The following is a 19043-nucleotide window of genomic DNA, read 5'->3' as shown; positions in this document are numbered from 1 at the left end:
AGACTTTGACATGTATATAAATAATACTGCCTCTAAACGAATTTCATGTTATACACGCCAGTAAACGCTTGGCTTGGACCCTAACCTGCAGTAAAAAGAAACAGTACAAGATTTCTGAGTTGTAACAGGGCAGATGGATGGTTCACTTGGCTTGTGAAAATGGCAAATCAGCCTTGTGATGGTGTTTAATGAGCAACACTTAAAGAATGTTTCCAAAGTTGTCTGGAGACATACTGCACAGACTGAATAATGCATGGATCTGAAAAATGGCTAAGTGTACATTAGACAACTGGAAGAAAATCTCACAGAAAGGAGTAGCATTTGTAAATTCAAATTAGCACGAGCAAGAGACGGAACTAGCTACTGTAGAAGTCCAAAAGCTCTTGAGGGATGAAAAATGGCTAATATGGCCTGGTATTGCCGAGTCCCCTTCCATGGTTGATTTGTGACCCCCCCAACACTCCCCTCCAGACAGGGATCCCGGGATGGTTGATTGAATCTCCCCCCCCCATTACCCCCTAGGCATCAATAATAACTCATCCAACACAGAACTTGGATTATTGGTCGGATAACCCCGGACGTATTTTTATTAAAATTTAACAAATCATAATTAAACATTCATATCACAATTTTATACGCAGAAAATCCAAACATATTCAATAACATTTCAAATACACATATTTACACATCTTTTATGGCTGACCTTAACATGAGTCTAATACATAGCCATACCTAACCTAAAACTGGAATCTGTACACTTCGTTTTCTGCGTATTCCGGATGAGTTTACGTGCCAGGTCATGATTGTTCCAACTACTTGCCAGGTCCCCCTTTAAAGGAGTGACCTTGCGCAGGAGGCCCGTTTGGCCATCCGATTCCTTTCCGCAGGCTCCCCCTACGCCCTTCCATCCTGCCTCCCAGGGACTGATGTATTGCCACGTTGGCCAGTTTTTGCCAACGTTGCCCAGGAAGCGCTTTAACTGCTTCCGAGACATTCCTCATTGTCCTATGGCTGCGAGCGGGAGGCGGTTACCGAGCGGGTCACCTAGCGCTGGCCCACCCCCGCTGAGGAACAGTTCCGGGGATCAGCACAACAGCCATATTAGCAGTGTGACCAAGTTACCGGTGGCACATTAGAAGCACCCCTAGTACCACCATGCCCGGATGGAAACAGTGAATGGCCGCATCAGGCCTTTTTCTAGTTACTAGAGGTTGCACAGACTACCTACTGGCAGCTAAGGTAAGACTGCATGTGTTGTCTACAAATCTGTACACAAGGTACCTGGACTGAAACAAGAAGATTGGTCTCGGGCAGTAGCCATGAGTTTACTTCAAACTTCTCGATGCTACCATGTTATAGATATAAACTATTTGAGAGCTTCCTCTCCAGGCTTACAAAGGAAACTGGTTTATAATTAATCTGTATTTCAGATCATGAGGAAAACAGATCATTATGTGGCCTTTCATGCTCCTCCTGGCATTGCACGTCTGTGGGCTTCTTCCAGCACTTTTAAGAAATGGCCACTTGTCGGAGCAGTTTTTAGGTTCCCTCTCACCAAGAAGGAGGAAAGGTTTGAGGCTGCGGGGATGGTGGCATCCTTGTTACTGTGCTGAGAGGCATACATCCACCATGCGCTCCTAGGAAAAGTATTCCAATCATTTACTGTGGGATCTGCTGATCATAATTTAAATTGCAACCATTGTTTATCTCAGTCTGTCCTGGTTTGCTGTCTAGTTTGTCCTGATTTGCTGTAACTTTGCTATGTTTAAGATTAGGACTCTGTCTGTGATTGAGGGTTCTCAAGCGCTAGGTGCAGGGCACAGGCACAATGCCATTCTTGAAGTCATGCATCCACAACCCATTATAATCTTTTTCCAGTGGCAGCTTGCAGGGTACTAGGGTGGGGGACATTTAGAAAAGAAAAAAAAAAGTTACCTCCCCAGGTCGCAGCCTCTCCTCAGCTATGGTCCCAGAAGCAGGAAGCACACAGACTCCCCTAAGGCAATCACAAGGCTGCAGTGCAGTGTTGTGATTGGCCTGAGCGCCATAGTTCGACGCTCAGTCGTGGACTTGGGAGCCTGTGAACGTTTCCCACCAGGCTGTGTATTACAGCCTGGGGGGAACATGCAAAGTGCGCATGACTGTTTGGCTGGCCCACCACTCATCCCCCTGTTACCCGTGCCCTGACCTAGCCTGATAGCAAAGAAAAATAAAATGATAATAACACTATTATCATTTTATTTTTCCTTTTTCCTGCTCTGTGAGCAGTGGGGCAACGCTCCTTATCCTGGGGGTCGGTGCACAGTGTAACTGATCCTTCGACACCCTCCTGACACCCCACCCCAGAAACTCAACCTAGCATTTCATCTCTTGAGGCAATAATTTAGCTTGCATTTTAAAGGGTATTCCAGTGCCAGCTATAACACCAACTTTCACGCTACTAGCTAACGGTAGCTATTTACTTTTAAATAATTAAGCTTGCTGCGGTATGCTGGCAGGGATTCCGTACATGTGAGTTCTATTTTGATATGTGATTCTGTCTGTATTCCTATTTGACATGTGCTGCAACTGTTACCTTCCTTTCCCCACAATTATAAAGCGCTCTGATATCCCTCGGGATCACGTTGGCCCTATAGAAATGAATTTAGTCTGTTTCATACTACTGTGTAGCTCTTGAATTCACCCAAAGTACAGTAAAGGGGCAGTTGGATTGTGAAGTTTGTGATGAGGCATTTCCCAGGGTGTGAATCCCCTTAATTGTTGTGTAAAGCCTTCACATCAGAGGTGACCTCTGCTGTGTCTTGAATCTTGGTGGAAAACTTTTGATAGTGAGGTCCCCTCCTACCTCTGAAAGACCAATATCCAAGCTCACACGGTGCAACAGTGTGTCACACAACATCGCCTAAAGGTGAGCTTAAAGTCCTACAGCGGATGGGATTCTTCTCGGGGTTGGAGATTCTGCACTGCTCATGTACATCAGGAGTTTTCCTGTATCCTTGAAACATTGCTGGTTTTGTTGCAAAAAAACGTTGTACTCTTTATCTCCTTAGTACTATTACCGTACTGGGCCCTTTATGATGTAGACAATCTGCAGCATTTCTATTTCCCACCAAGGTAATGGTCCGCTGATGGATCTTTCTCTGCCGATAGGAGGGATGGAAATTAGGGCAACTAAAACAACTTGTTAGCTGTCCAATGAGTACCATAAATTGATAGCTAACTCACAAATCTGAAATCAGGTTAAGTACATCACTGTCAAAACCACGATGTAGAAACAAAGAATTGCAATAGGAAGGTCCAACCTCCTAAATAAATTAAGTTGAAGTAGAATTATGCAGATCAAAAGTTCTGCTACAGCTACACACTATAAAAGAAGTAGAACTTGATATTCCATAAAAGTACGCAGATTCTCTCTACAACACATTTAAATAATTGGAGAAATAGCACAGTTTCAATGGTAGAATCAACAAGACAATAATAGGCTCAGAGAGTTATTAAATTAATATTTATAGTATTAAAGATTCAAAATGCATGCAAATTAGCAGTCTTTTAATTAATCCAGTTAGAAATATCACAGCTTGCAATATAATGCCAAACATTTATGCCATGTTTCAAATGATTATTATTGCATGAATCAATTTACAAAGGCAGAAGGATACTTCATTTATCTAACAGCTCACAATCCTATTGAAGAAGGGGAAAGGATTACAATTTAAAGTCCACCAAGGGCGAGTCCATTAACATGGGACAAAAAGGAAAATTAAAGAAAATGAAAAATGTTTCGGCAAAGGCAGTCCAAAAGTAAAAAGCCAAAGAGGATAGGTTTAAAAATCATCAAAAATCGATCATCATGGAATTCTGGTCTTAAAGTAGGAAAAATCAGAATGGTGTCGATCGAGAGGCAAAAATCAAGTGGTGCTGCCCCTCTTTTTGGGTTACTTCTTATTATGTCTCTGTTACAGTCTTAGTGATGCACCATCACACCACTGTTATCCAATTGTCATGACCACTGATTCAAATAATGTCACCTAAGACATTGGTAACTATAAGATGGTTTCCCATGGTAGTTATGAGTAACAAGAAATTTAAAGTTCTCATAGGCCTAACAAAATTGAAAGTGAATATAAAGTATTAGTCTATGGTATCAGCTGAAAACCTGGTACTCACAAGAACATTTCACTGTGAACGTTAAAGAAAAATTTAGGAATGTTGAATGTTTCACATGTACTTGAACAACTAAAGTAACATTTGCTAAACTGCAATGGACCGTTGTATTAGGCTTTCGAACAAGGCAGCTTTAAAGAAAGAGCACATATGTCAAAATCCTTTCATTTGCCTCTCAATTTTAAATAAAGAAAACTCTAAATCTATATCAAATATAATTCACTAAAATCATTTCATATTGTAAATAAAGCCGAACTTTCACCAAGTATTATCACATGAAAATAACCAATGTTAAAAATAGCCAACTACTACAATTTTTTCTCAACTTTTACAAGTATCTAATTTTCTAAGTTCATGTAACAAAAATAGTTTTTAACATTTTATAAACTATAACATTTTTAGTATTATCAGTTTACATTTCTAGTTCATATCTAGTGTTTTCAGTCTTTTACCAACTTTTCTACATGAGGCATTCTAATGAGAAGCAATAGAAACAGTAGGCCATTTATTAATAGAGCAAACACAAGGAGATGATGGACGGAGCGCTGAAACTTTTCTGACACTCATCCCCAGTCACAGATCTGGGTTGAATCCAACATCATTCTTTAGCTCACTTCGCCACCTCAGTTCAGACCCAGCTATATGCAAATCAGTCTTGACCCTGTGCCTCATGGGAACAGTCCAGACCGAAATGCCAAGCCATGTCTTCCCTGAACCGGAAACAAGCATCCTGGGACTGGTTTCTGGGTGACAACCTTCATCAGCCAGGCTAGCTTGAGTCCAGTGGCAAAGTGAGCGAGGGACTCACGAGTGGGCATACCCTGCTAACTTGGGGCGAACAAAACAAACACAAGGGGATGATGGGCGGAGCGCTGAAATTTTTCAGACACTCACCCCAGTCACAGATCTTTGTTGAATCCATCATCATTCTTTAGTTCACTTTGCCACCTCAGTTCAGACCCGGCTATATGCAAATCAGTCTTGACCCTGTGCCTCATGGGTACAGTCCAGACCAAACTGCCAAGCCAGGTCTTCCCTGGACTGGAAACCAGCATCCTGGGACCGGTTTCTGGGTAACACCCTTCATCAGCCAGGCTAGCTTGAGTCCACTGGCAAAGGGAGCAAGGGATCCACGTCTGGGCATACCCTGTCAACTTCGGCAACAAAGCAAACACAAGGAGACCCAGGATCCTTGTTTCCAGTCCAGGGGAGACCTGGCCTGGCAGTTCGGTCTGGACTGTACCCATAGGGCGCAGGGTTAAGACTGATTTGCATATGACTGGGTCCAAACTGGAATGGCATGGTGAGCAAGAAAGCAATGGATTTGGGCCCAGATCTCTGTACTGGGGTGAATGTATGACATAGTTCTGCATTCTGTCCATCAATTGTTCTTTTTGCATTTGTCACCCCGAGTGGGACGGGTATGCCCCGACGTGGGTCCAGTGCTCTCCATGCCACTGGAGTCAAGCTATCCTGGCTGATGAGGGCTGAAAGCCCGACACCGGTCCTAGGATGCTTTTTTCCAGTCCAGGGGGAACCTGGCCTGGCAGTCCGGACTGGACTATTCCCATTGGGCGCAGGATCGAGACTAATTTGCATATGGCTGGGTCCAAACTGGAATGGCATGGTGAGCAAAAAAAAAACGATGGATTTGGGCCCAGATCTCTCTACTGGGGTGAATGTATGACATTGTTCTGCATTCTGTCCATCAATTGTTCTTTTTGCATTTTATTAATAGTACATTAATTCATCAGTAAATGTCAATAAACATTTTTCATAAGTAACCTCATGAATACAACTCATTCATATAAGTATTAGCATTGTTTTCTGTATGATTGTTCATCTTTCATTTAAAAGCATGCTTTTACGGTGCTTCTACTTCACTTGTCTCAGCTTCCTACGTTGCTGCGTTTAACTTGTGCAAGGTGTACTTTCAGCTTTTCGTGTCTTAAACCAGTAAATATGTTGTGTATTATGATTTTTTAAATCTTGTCGTCAGCAGCATCAGCAGCTTTTGTTTGTGTTTTTAGGGAAGGGTAGAAGGTTCTGCCCAAACCTAACAAACTCTAAGCCCCGTCACCCTCTTCTTGGCTCTGCCCAAACAGTGGCTATATGTACAATGCTGGGTGCAAAGCCCAGCACTCTTCAGACCCCACCCCTTCAAACACCCATCCTCCTCCGACTTAGCCAAAATATTTTTCACTTAGGCAGGTCTGGGAAGATAATTTATATTCCTCATTTTTGGAACCTGAAATATCTGTGGGGTGCTTGAAAATGCAGCAGTTTGCTCTGAGACGTTGTTTGGGTGCCTGGTGTCTGGTGAAGCAGATTGTTAATAGTGTGATGCTGAGCTGCCTTGTCATCTCTCACGGTAGAGTGGATTGGGACAAGGAGAACCCTTTTGAGTCCAGGGGTAGAGCCTGTGCTACTGCAGTAAACCCAGGGAGGCGACCCTTTGTATCAAATTTCTTTGGCACACACTGGAGAGAGTTCATGGTTTAATGGCTATGGCTATGGATTTGGAGCATAGATTACAGGAAGTGGCCCTTCCTAAGCTTATTTAAGGCAAGCAAGGGAAACATTTTGGAGACAATTATGTGGATGTGATGGACTTTGAGGTCCAGATTTCCCAGTCCTCTTTCGCAATGACTGAAATTCATAAAAAATAACAAAATCCTGTAGTATTGCAATACGTCAGCGATTCCAAGTGAGTGGGCAGATTAATGATATTCGAGGCATGGTACCTTCCACGCACTGTTGCAAGACATATGGGGGTCTTTGGAGGTTAAAACAGAGTGCATTGACTGGTGCAGAAATGGCTGGATGTGGAGCCATATAATGTGGACTGAGTAGGCAATAGTGGTTGTTGATGGGGCAATAAATGTGTTACTGGTAGAGGTAATAATACTGCCTACTAATGTAGAGTATACCGTGCTTGATTCTGTAAGTGCTTGCATACTAGGAGTTGTTGCCATATACGGAGGTACTACTTCGTGCAGATGGGGTGGTGGTAGGACTGGGAGGTGCCTGGTAGTGGGGAGTTGACGGTATACTGTCGGGAATAGAGCAGTTTTGTGTCATTTGATTCAGCTACTTTAAACACCGATAGAGAAGCATGAGGCAAAGTCCAATGACCAAGAAAAGAGGACCCGAGGGTTGAGGATGGAAGAGCGAGACCTGGAGCCGCAGATAAACAATCGGGTGAGACTCTATCAGACATTACGATGAAGTAAAACACGGAAAGCAGCTTTTTGTTCAAGAAAAGGGAGATACGTTGCAAAGAGTGGAGCAGGAGACTTACTCTCCCAGCCCACACCTGCTTTCCACACCCATCCCTTTCTGTCGCTCCCTCCCACGCGCACACCTCTGTAGAGACATCACCTGCTCTGGCTATTCTCCTGCCCCTCCCTAGGAGATGGAGCTGTCAGTCACTGAGAAGGGAGTGGAGTGGAGTGGAGTGGAGTGGAGGGCAGGGAACCAGTAGGTGGGTACAAGTGTGCATCGTCATGCCTAGGGTAGGGTGGGGTGTGATAGGTGAAGGAAAGGGCAACATTTGATGTGTTGAAGGGTGAGGCTGTGGCACTACAGAGAGGCATTATGGCAGGCAGAGGAAGTGGTGCTGGCAGCGGTGCACAGTGGGCAAGTGGTAGATCCGGGAAGTGAATGCTGGATGAAGGCTTAGGAGGTGCTAGTGCTGAGTGAGTGCTAGACAGAGGTCCGCAGGCTTCTCAGAAGCAGCATGAGCAGCTCCCGTACGTCTCTTCAGAGCTGCTCCTATAGAGTCCACCTTGTGAACTGGAGCGGTCTCGTGGAAGGCCTGCCTGGGACCACTGGTGGTCTGCGTCCCAGAACAACTGGTCTTTCTGGAAACAACAACGCACAATTGTGGGTGCATTTTTAGGGAACAACCCTCACCCTGTTGCAGTAAGCCGTCCATCCAGTGATAGGTGTGAACATGTCCCCTACAGGTTGTAAGTAACCGTCTGTCTTAGGAGTGAGTATGTCACCTGGATGAGTAAACCTAGACTCTGATGTGGGCAGATGTATTCTCGGGAGTATTTTAAACACATCATCCAGGTGAGAAATATTACATAATAGACGTGTTTTGAAAGCAAGACTCGGAAGTCAGAAATATACAAATCTTTGTCATTGTCGAGATGTCCTCCTGGGTGAGTCGTGCGCTTTATCAAATACACATAACAACATGACCTACGGTGCAGCTGCGAAGTGAATGGCGCTTCGTGGATGAAGGAGGAACGTGTTGGAGGTAGAAACTTGGGGCCACTGTGAAGAACTGATCACGGGGCATCGAAAACCATTGGAGTGCGGGCATGTAAGAAGGGTTTATCATCTTTAATAAGTGTCGCATGCAAACACGCAATGCATTGTGAGCAGATGCTTGAAGGATTGTCCTGGGATACTCTTGCAAGGGTTCAGCGAGTGAAGGGTTAACCTCTGCGCTTCGGCTTCTACCTGCTGGTGCTGGGCCGGGTTTAACATGCTGTCAAACTTCATGTTCTGGATACTACAGAGGTTTTCGAAGGGGGTGCCTGTTAATGAGCAGTGCCAGGCGCCGGCGCCGAAAGAGTTAACGCAGGAGGGGGCGAGGCCGCTCCCTCTGGGTGCCGAGGCGCATCTGCTGCCTCACACAACCTGGTACAGAGCGGCTGCGTCAGTGCGTCTCGGAGCTGCACTCCAGCACACAGGCACCGTCGGGACACTTCTCGCCATCACTCTGGAAGCCTTCCCTGGCGCCTGGCCGGATGCTCGCTGCGTCTAAGCGCTACAGTGATCCCGAGGCTGCAGATTCGATGTCATTTGCCAGGGCTAATCCCTGAGTTTCCTGGAAGCCGCAGACTTGGAAGGAGGCGTTGGCATCGCCGAGGAAGCATCACCACGCTGCCGCCTGATTTTTTCCAAGCATGAGATTTTCTTTCGTTCTGGACATCTGAACCGTCCCGCCTCCAAAAACGCGTTGGCAGCCGCGAGTTTCCCAGGGTAGACGGCAGGGATCTGGCGGAGAGGTCTGGAGACGCAGCCGGGAGAGGCGCAGCCCGCACCGCCACATCCAGGAGACACCCCGACCGCCGGGAGCTCCCGAGGCCAGAGGTCGCGCAGTCCACACGGCTCTTTAACACCGGGAGCCTTGTCCATCCCTGCGTCCCGACGCACAATGACGGAAGTGCTGGTCCAGCCGGACTGTAACCTGAACTCGGTGTGCGAGCGCGTGGAGCACTGCTGCCTGGACGTGGGGCCCAAGCGGCTCCCCAACACCGGGGCCCGGCTGTGGGGCCGGGTCCGCAACAAGCTGCTGCGACAGAAGGTGCCTTTAAACCCTTGCCTCTTGGCAGCCTGGGATCTTTTAGGGAGAGTGTGAGAGAGAGAGAGAGAGAGAGAGAGAACGAACACATATGTTGGCAACGCAGATCGGTCGTGGTCATTCTGTTGAGCATGTAAAACAGCTCGCTGTATCTGGAATAGTCAAAAGGGGAATGTACTTGTTTTCCTTTTGTTTACTTAGAACACTGTGGGGCTTATTTATGGGAGGCTTGTGCCGTCAGAGCATCACGTTTTCTGACTCTCTGGTTGCGCAAACCTCTCAACCATATATATATATATATATATGAGACCATACCAAGCCATTTTGCGTGGCTCTGCATGGCCACATAGCTATGGAGTAAGAGAAAGCCGCTCAAGTCGCTCTGTTGCCTTCCGTTGCGCCAGGGAGGCGTTCCATGTGCGTTGCAGTGGGGTTTCCCATGGATTTTGACGTTGCCCCAGATTTACTTATTCACGTAAACCTGGGGCAGCGTCAAAACCTCACTCCTCCACAAAGAAGGGGTAATGAGGAGAACTATTTGTATTTCACCTCATTTTTTCCTCTTCTATGTGTACTGCATTCTGCAGCACACATTGAAAGAGGACAACGGCTCTTGGGATTGTGTTTTTTGCACGAAGTTGCCCCTTCCTGCACAAAAGCAATCCTGCATGCCAGGTGCCTGCGCTGGTGCTAGGCAGCCAATTGTGCACCAATGCAAGGGGAAAGAACCGGAATGTGCTGTATTTCATAAATACAGTGCATTCCTACCCTTTCACATTGGCGTAGGACAGCGCAGCAAGAAGACTTGTGGCATTGCCCTGCGCCAAGTCCCCATAAACGAGGCCCTGTGTCTCCCACTGTTTGGCTTATTTTCAAATTTATGATTATTAGACAATAAAAGGTGACCACCTTTGATTTAAAGCCCTGGTATTTACAGCGCTGCCTCTTGAGGTTTCATCCCAGGTGATCATTTTTGCACTCCGGTGGATTGTGAAGTATGACCTGAATGTCAGCTGGATGGTGGGCAGACATGTCTCAGTATCCGCCGCGCCGGCAGTGATGTAATGACACTTGAAGCCCCCCCCCCCCTGTGAATTGCATGCATGGGCCCCCAGTCCACGCTCCGGACACAGACCAGAGCTCTCCGGCCAGGGACCTGCCAGGGCTGGAGGGGCCTCCAAAGCTCTTACCCTCTCAAACACCCACCCCCCACGGGGGCTTTTGTTAGGCCACGGTGCGCCGGGTGCGTTTCTCAGCCTCTTCCTGTGACGCACCCGTGTAAGAGCTCAGGGCGCTGCTGGCCGAGCCACGGGACCTGCACAACAGGACAGCCCTTGGAAGGGCTTTAGTGTGCTTAAGCTGTTCGTGTCGAGTTAAATTAAAAACACAGCCTGGCTGGGAAATGTTTCCTAAGCATCTGCGCTGGAGCCGGGTCGGAGCGGGAAGCGCCGGCTTGGTGCTGCTCTGAAGCCGGCTGGGCTGGCCCCAGGTGGGCACCTGCCTCTGCGCGCCGCCTCGGTGCTGCTCTGGAGCCGGCTGGGCTGGCCCCAGGTGGGCACCTGCCTCTGCGCGCCGCCTCGGTGCTGCTCTGGAGCCGGCTGGGCTGGCCCCAGGTGGGCACCTACCTCTGCGCGCCGCCTCGGTGCTGCTCTGGAGCCGGCTGGGCTGGCCCCAGGTGGGCACCTGCCTCTGCGCGCTGCTGACACTGTTTTTCTGCCGTAACAAAGGCCTGGGGAGCAGCTGTTGTCATGCTGAAGAGAACACCCGAGGGGGTGGCAGAAGCAAGAGCAGCGTTGTTTTCTCGGGGTCAGAGGTCACGCACTTCCCTGGTGTCATTGACTCCATACATGTATTGAGTGCTATTCTAGGCACCTGTGTGCGTTTTACACGTGGATTGCTGGTTGTAAATACTGTATGAATTGTTCCTATAGGTCAATATGCAGGAAATGCACTTGTAACGCCAATGGTAGAGATGCTACAAGCTACACTTACGAGCTCCCATGACTCCCGAAGACCTTTGCGGTGTAATATGTGTGGAGCTTGAGGAAGTACTAGGATTGTGAAAAGGAATATAATGCTCTATGAATTGTAGCCATTTTTCTTTTGATTACACTTGTATCGGTGTAACTACTACATGAAGAATTTTGTTTAGATAAAGGTGCAAATCAAAGACAGAAAATGGCTGAATTGAGTGCAATTCAGGTCAGCAGCGTCAGAAACGCAGAGCCATCTGCTGGCTGTGTGGTGACCTGTGTTTAATGAGGGGGATACCGCCCCCAACAAGGACAACTTTGCTGTTTTTTTGTATCCCTGATAGAGTTCCCCAGAGCCCCCTTGTGGCTCGGCCTCTTTGGCCATGTATCGATTACCTCAAGCTGGTCAGCCGAGGCTTCCACTCAGCTGCTTGCTGGACATCTGGGACCTTTTCTTGTCCCCCGGAATCTTGACGACTTCTGAGGTCCTTGACCCCGCCAGTGGCAGGTCAAGCGTTTTCGAAAGAATAGTTGTCTTGCATGATGGAAGGCCTGCCTTCAGGTGTCAGCGAAAGAGAGGAGTGACCTGGAAACGAGTCTCCGGTGGGGGGGAGTCAGGGGGGGGACAGGAGTAGGGGTAACCCGGCGAGTCACTCAGGACTAGAAGCCTCTAGTGCTTCAAACTGCACCAGGTGTGTTATTGAGCAAAGCAGCGGCACAAGCACCCTTGAGTGAAAAAGGAAGCAAATGAACTTAGCCCTCACTATTGCCACGGCCCCACTCACACAAGTCTCCTGACGAGAAACGGTCCGTCTTTGTGGTGTGGTTCTGACACCAAGTGGATTGGAGGCCATATGCTAGCTTGTTTTTATGTGGCTAAATGCTCTGGGGTGTATACTGCCCCTATATTTCAAACGTGTGTGTGCGCGTCCCACTCTCATGTCTGAAAACCAGTGCACCATTCATGCAGGCAGAGGGCCCCAGGACATCAGACACTGACCCAGGGCAAAAAGGAGAATGAAGGAGGAAAAAAGCTAGGCAAAGAAATGTAAAATGAAAAGGCAGAGAAGTACCTGCGACAGTGGCATACCAAGACCGGAAGTAGAGGGTGGTGGAAGAAATAGGCAAGAGTAAAAACCAGATTGATCCACCTTGGTATTAGGCAATCCTGGCATTCAGTAGTACGGTCAACAGGCTCCTAACACAAATGCCGGGTACTTGCTTTCCCTGGTTTATTTCCTTATTTATTGTACAAATGAGGCACTGACGAGTGGCTCTCTGAAAAGAGACGTAGGACTTCGTTACCACTGATTGGTCATATTGTCCCTCTATCTTGATCAACATACCCCAGTCTTTGAAATGTTCGGGGTTTGAAAAGTTGGATGTTGCAGTTAAACTGAGGTTAGGCCAAAGCCCCTGTGCTAGTGGGTGCCCTTGGTTTAATGTTTGTGTGCAGGGCTGCTACAATAAATGAGACGATTAGGGGTGCTGTACACAAACAGTCAATCTTAATGCAAAACTAACTCTTGAAACTTTATGCCATAAGCTGTAGTCGAAAGTGTTAAGCAGTCAGGTGATCCCCGTAACTATGAAAACAAAAACACAGCTACAGAACAGATGTACTATGTCCTAAACATTTGAGAAATGTATGGACTACCTCTTGAGGGCGCTGGTATGTCCAGTGGAGCCATAGCCAGATGACTGTCAGATTGGTTTATGAATGGCTTAAAGGTAGGATGGGACAGTGTTTGGATTGGGCTTAGTACAAAGTTAGTACAGTGATTTTGTAAGTAGATGACAAGTGGATAATTTAGTAAATGGTTGTATGAGTGACTTGGCAGATTGATGACTTGGTACCTTCGTAAACAGAAGGAGAATAAGATTGATGGGCGTCAGTGAGGATGAGGCCTGGATGGTTGCGCAGTTCCACGCATAGTGAGATAGAAAAGGGGACAGTGAGTAAATCAATGGCAAAAAAAGCAATTTACAGATATCAGAGGTGGAGTGTTTAAGGAGGCGACTAGATGGTGGGAGTTTAAATATGTGACTATATTACTGGGATTCTTAGACCAATTGATTGGGTGGTTTGATGCACTGCTGGCTGGATAAGAATGGATTCATTATTGTATAACTGCTAAAAACAGAAGAAATCATTACATTTATAGATGGAAAAGACAACTGAATACTTCGGTGGATGAATGTATTTCTTAAGATCCAGAGAACTGAGTAAATTAGCCAAATGGAAGAAAGGATTCCGTCTGTATCCTTTAATGGGTGAATAGACACCGGTGCTAGATGAGTTTTGCTAGTGCTTGATTTGAGCCGTTAGTTGCAGGTGAGGTTCACCAGCACTTGTGTTTGGGGATCAGCACTTATTTCTCGTCAACAAACATTGATCCTGAGCAAGAGGAAGAAAACTACAAAAGGGGGAACAAGAAAGAAGAGAAAGACGGAAAAACAGTGACACAGGAGATTACGGGTGAAAAGAGTGAGATAAAGAGGCAGGAGCATCTGCTAGTGGTTTAAAGAGACACGAGGTTAAATCAATACTACACAGCATTAGTATCCGGCACCCCGGCCTTCGACAGCACTGGCTGCTGGCTTCTGAACAAAACTATGATCCCCAGACATTTATATTTGTGGATTAGATAGTTGGTACCGAAAGGTTTTCTGATGTGTTCATAAGATGAATGGATGTTTGGTTGCTAGGCGGCTGGGTAAACAATGTGTTGGCTAGATTTCTAAAACCGTGTTGATTGCTAGACTGAAATTACAGATGTAATGGGAGCAACCTTTATATGTCGCTAGTTGTTTTGCTATATTAATAGTGAAATCACTGGATTGCCAAAGGGCTCTAAATTGCCATGGTTGAACAGATTGCTGGATGTCTTACAAACAGCTTACATGGGTATGTTTTTATACCGAATCCATAGGGTCTTGCTTTCTAGACGAATAAGTGGTTGGTGGGTGGATAGAGGAACCTCTTGCTAGATTTGTGGAAGATGTATAGTTTCTAGGGTGATTTCTAGATGAGTCAATAGGTGGTTGGGTAAAGTTTGTATATAGCTGAATGGACAGCCCTATTGCAGCAGCTGACGGATACGCAACTAGGGCTCAGATTAAGGAGTAGAGGTCTGCATGGCTATTTCTGCAAATACTTGTAAAAAAGACAACATTGAACAATTTGCAGTATGGAGGGATACATGACTGGTGAATGGATGGATCGATTGCTATTGATGAATGGGTGTGTAAAGACTGGAGAGGCCCCCAGACAGTTAGCCTCACTATCAGTTTCTGTTCGGTAAATTAGCTAATGCTTGGTTATCTAGTCTTCATTGCCCTCACTGAAGACGCCCATATTTTCATGTTATTTGCATTTCAGGTTCTAAACATTTAATGAGATAAGTGGGTTAACGTTGACGCGGTTGGTAGCAGCCAGTGCTTGCTGCGCATGCTCCCAGCAGTCGGGGTGGTGGTATTTTCTGCTGACTGCCGAGCAGGTGTTCGTTACTTCCGGTCTTAATACTGTGTGTGCCCACCCTTCAGGCCGCAGCTCCAGCCTGTGGAGCAGGGCACAGGGGCTGGCCAGCATGCCATCGTCACATTCCAGGACCCCAGACCACCCGCAAGGCCAGCAGTCCGCCATCTTGGCACACTGCAGGGGCATTCCCCGCGGACAGCTGAGCCCTCCAGGGTGCTGATAGCGCTGCTGAGGCCTCAGAAACCCCGGCCTTGCTCTCCGGAGGACTCTGTGCTGTGGTACATCCCCCGTGAGGGTACCCGGGCACCTTGGCGCCGAGCAGGTCTGGTGCAGGGCTCCGCCAATCTGGTCGAAGAGTCAGGTCTTAAGCTTTTTGTAGAAATCCGAGAGATGGGAGAGTTCCATTTGCGGGGAGGCCCGAGGTCCTTCCATGTTGTGGGTGCGATGTGAGAGAGGGGCCCCACGGCCTGTCCCCGCCACTGGTCTTCTTGTGTTATCTGCTGTCTGGCCTCCGAGGCCGAAGGAGGGTGCGCGCCGGTCTCAGCAGAATGAGCCCGGTTCACGAGCATCCCCACACTTCAGTTGCTGCAGAATGTGGCGGCCTTTCTCCAGCCGAGACAGCGGCGTGCCGTGGACTCTAGCGCAAAGAAGGACAAGCCCCCCCACCCCCAGCCGCTGTAGACCTGTGAAAAACAGCAGTAATCTGGGTTCAGTGAGCGCATCAGGTTTCTGGTCCCGGTGCCGCTGCACCTGCTGCACCAATGGATGCTATGCCCCTGCTGAGAATACTGCAAGCACAAACCCGTTGGTGTTCGACATTAAAAATACTCGTTAGTTAGAAATAGGGTCCATACATTTTTTTCTTGGGTCTCCTTAGGTCTCAACACCCTAAAAATGTGGGTTTTTTTCTCTCTTGCATGTAGTTATTTTATTGAAAATTTCTCCACAAAAACGAGGCGAGTCCCCATCCCGGAGTTTCAACATTCTTGGGGAATGGGCTTCATATCTTTGCAGATCGAGTGCAGCTGTTTTGCTGAATTACCCAAAGCTCTTACAGTCATCTGTCCCAGACATTACACACAAGAAGGCCCGGCAGCGGGAAACGGGCGCATGCCAACTGGCAGGTGGCACCGTGGAGCGTCAGCACATTCTTGCCTAGAAATCCCCGGCACACCCCGGAATGGCAGATGGCGGCCCTTGTCCCGCAGCTGCCCTCGGCTGCTGCCCGGCGGGCGCAGTCCCCCGAGAGCTCTCCTTATGCTGCAGTGAGGCAGGTCTGGGGTCAGAGCGGCAGCCTCTTGGCCACTCTGGGCGGCAGCTTCCCGTTACTGGTACCCGAAGAGCCAGTGGTTGGTCTACGACTGAGCCGGGTCTAAGGCCCTGATGGTGGTGGTAGCTTCAAACCTGCCATGAGTGAAAACGGCACTGCACCCGTGCCAGTCTTTTGTGAAGCTCTGGTTTTATTTAAAATCAAAGTCCTTTCATCTCTGTCGAGAATCTTTCTGCTGTGTTTGGTCGAGCCCTCGGGTCGGTTATGCTAGTGCATTATGGGGGACCTACCTACATATTAGATAAAACGTACCTTTTTATATGTGTTTAACCTGTGGCCTCCCTCCCTTTTTAGTCTGATATATATGCTTATGCGTTCTATGCACGTGTAACAATACACATTGATTCTTGTGCTTTGCTGGCTGAGTACGTTGTCACTTGGCGCTTTGATACTCGGTCAGCCTCCGGATGGTAGCAAATGCAAGAAGATGCCGTTAGGAACCAGGAGCTTGGCTCTTCGAGGCCTGGCTCTGGAGTGCCCATCCGAGGATGTCCGCAGTTTTCAAGAGGGATTGTTTGTACAGCGCCCTTGTGATAGCTCCGTGCTGCAACTGTGCACACTCTCACCCTCCTAACCCTCTAAGAAGGGCGAGATTCCAGATGCTTGGGAGTGTGATTCTCTTGATGTCAATGAAGCTACAAAGTATGTTGGTGAGAATGGGGCTGGATTATGTAGCACCCGAGATTTAAAGTATTGTGGTGAAAGTGGTGCTGGATTATGTGGCACGTGATGTCACAGAGACACATGGAAACACTTGACCTGTTGTGCGCTTGAAAAGGATTGCAAGAAAGGTGGCATGATGGGTGGCATCCAGTGGCCCTCAGTAGGGGCGTAGCGCAGCCTCTGCGGTGCAAGTGGGTCCCCGCCCCTTGAAGGGCCCCTCAAACCTTCAAGGGAGTCTCATTTAGCCCAAGACCACTGATTATCTGTGAGATATGAGGGACTAAGGGCCCATCTTCACATTCTGCAAGTTGCATTATGCCGCTGACCTTTGGCGCACGTAGCGTGACAAAACGGAAATGTGGAACACCGTAAACAGATCTGACAGGTTAATGTAAAGGAAAGGGCATCAGGGCTAGCCCACCCACCAGGAATCTTGAAACATTACCCACCAAGGAGCGCGTGCTCTTTGAGCGCACTCTCTGTTTGTGTATATTGTGTTTTCATGAAACATCTGCGCATTAGCCATTGGGATTTCCCTCAGCCAGTAAAATGTTTGCAAGTCCTTAATGGAGACATTTATGGGGTTTTGCCTCAGAATCGTACTGGACAGCCCTATGAAAAAGGCATTTAAGGTTCCTGTCGCATTGCGCATGGAATGAGGCGCTAGGAGCTGGCTTGGGGCGGATGTGGTAGGCGGTCGATACACACATTGTGCTCAGAATGGCACTTTTCTTCACACTTCGAGCCCATCCCTAGGATGGACATTTTTCTAGGAGAGACATGTTTTTTTTCAAAGAGAGGAAGTGTGGATCTGAGTATGGGGTTTGGTAGTGGGTGGTATAGGAAGTCCACTGGATCATGCCCCAGTGAGATGTACTTGCTTGGAGTAAGAAGACAGGGCCTGCAGCTCCTTTTTCGGTGTGTGGGTGGGAGGTGAGAAGCACTAGTTCTTCATCAGGCATCATAGACTGATTATGCAGTGCAGAGGGTATATTGTTTCCCAAAACCAGGAACACCCTCCCCACCCACCTACGGCAGACCTAAGACCTGCTAACCTTCAGAAGGCTCCTCAAGACCTGGCTCTTCGAGCGGTAGCAGCACCCCCACCGCCTTGAGACCCTCACGGGTAAGTAGTGCGCTTTATAAATGATATGATTGATTAATTTTCTAATCCCTTATTTACAAGAAAGTGGTAGTTGAGATCTGAGAATTTTGAGGCAGTGAGTATTGTATAGCAGGTATTGGCAACAAACTCTGTAATTCTAGGATGGCGGGCCCTGTTTGTACTCTTGTTCAATAGCTTGTCGTACCCACACTGAAAGAGTCCTTCTAGGCACTAAGCTCATTTTGAAATTCAGACTGAGATTGTGTCTGGCAGTGGAGCTGGGTACGGGAATAAAATCATCTGCTGTGCTGATGCATCGTGAAGAGTGGATGGTAGATAGGAGAAGCGTGGACCCCATGGGCTTCTGTTGTAAATATTCCCCCTGCCCCCACCACTAGTGCACGTGCACCACACCTTCAGCATGCTTTACTCAAACCATTCTGATGTACTTAGGAGGCAGCTTTTGATTTGTTTGAGGGTGTGTAGAAACTGATTTGTGGAAGAAACGTGAGCTGTCAAAAGTATTATGTTATGGATACCGCATGTGATTTATTTTGTATGTTTAATGAGTTTAGAATCTGCAGTTTCCAGGATGTGATTGAAGGGACCAGGTAGAGCACGCTAAGACATGAACAGGCTCTGGTCACTTGTGTACATGTTGTGCCTTTGGGAGGATTTGTGTGGTGGACATTGGAAGTCGAAACCATCAGCAGCCTGGAAAACACTCGTTCTCTCCTAGCATTTCTGCTGAGGTAGCCAAAACAATTCCAGGCACTGCTTATTATGTTTATTTTTGGCGATCCTGTGTCCCTATTACTTCCCACATACACATTATGAAATCATGTAGTCCGACAGCTTATGGTCTGTCTGTGTGAACAAGTAGCTTTCCTAGCGCTCACGGAAGTAGCACAGTTATTACCACATAGCTGAAAGCCCAGATATGATTAAGGGAGCTTAGAGCTTGAATGCTGGTAAGTACCCCGCACATGTGTCACTGCTGATGAGAT

At 47.6% G+C, this 19043-nt stretch overlaps 1 protein-coding gene across 5 annotated transcripts in view; it reads left to right on the top strand.

Moving 5' to 3' along the window:
* Nucleotides 1-19043, top strand: part of ABR (ABR activator of RhoGEF and GTPase) — a 1246002-nt gene that overhangs the window by 1088282 nt on the left and 138677 nt on the right. The window contains exon 1 of one of the 5 annotated variants that reach the window (XM_078680003.1): nt 9187-9487. The exons of the other annotated variants lie outside the window; for them this stretch is intronic. Coding sequence (XP_078536129.1) covers nt 9338-9487 — 150 coding nt within the window. The 5' untranslated portion in view covers nt 9187-9337. Of the gene's footprint in view, nt 1-9186; nt 9488-19043 lie in introns of those variants that run through there. 5 annotated transcript variants of the gene reach the window in all.

Source organism: Lissotriton helveticus, chromosome 3_1 (genome assembly GCF_964261635.1).
Source record: "Lissotriton helveticus chromosome 3_1, aLisHel1.1, whole genome shotgun sequence".
In the NCBI taxonomy this organism is placed as follows: domain Eukaryota; kingdom Metazoa; phylum Chordata; class Amphibia; order Caudata; family Salamandridae; genus Lissotriton; species Lissotriton helveticus.
This window is presented reverse-complemented; position numbering and strand designations above follow the sequence as displayed.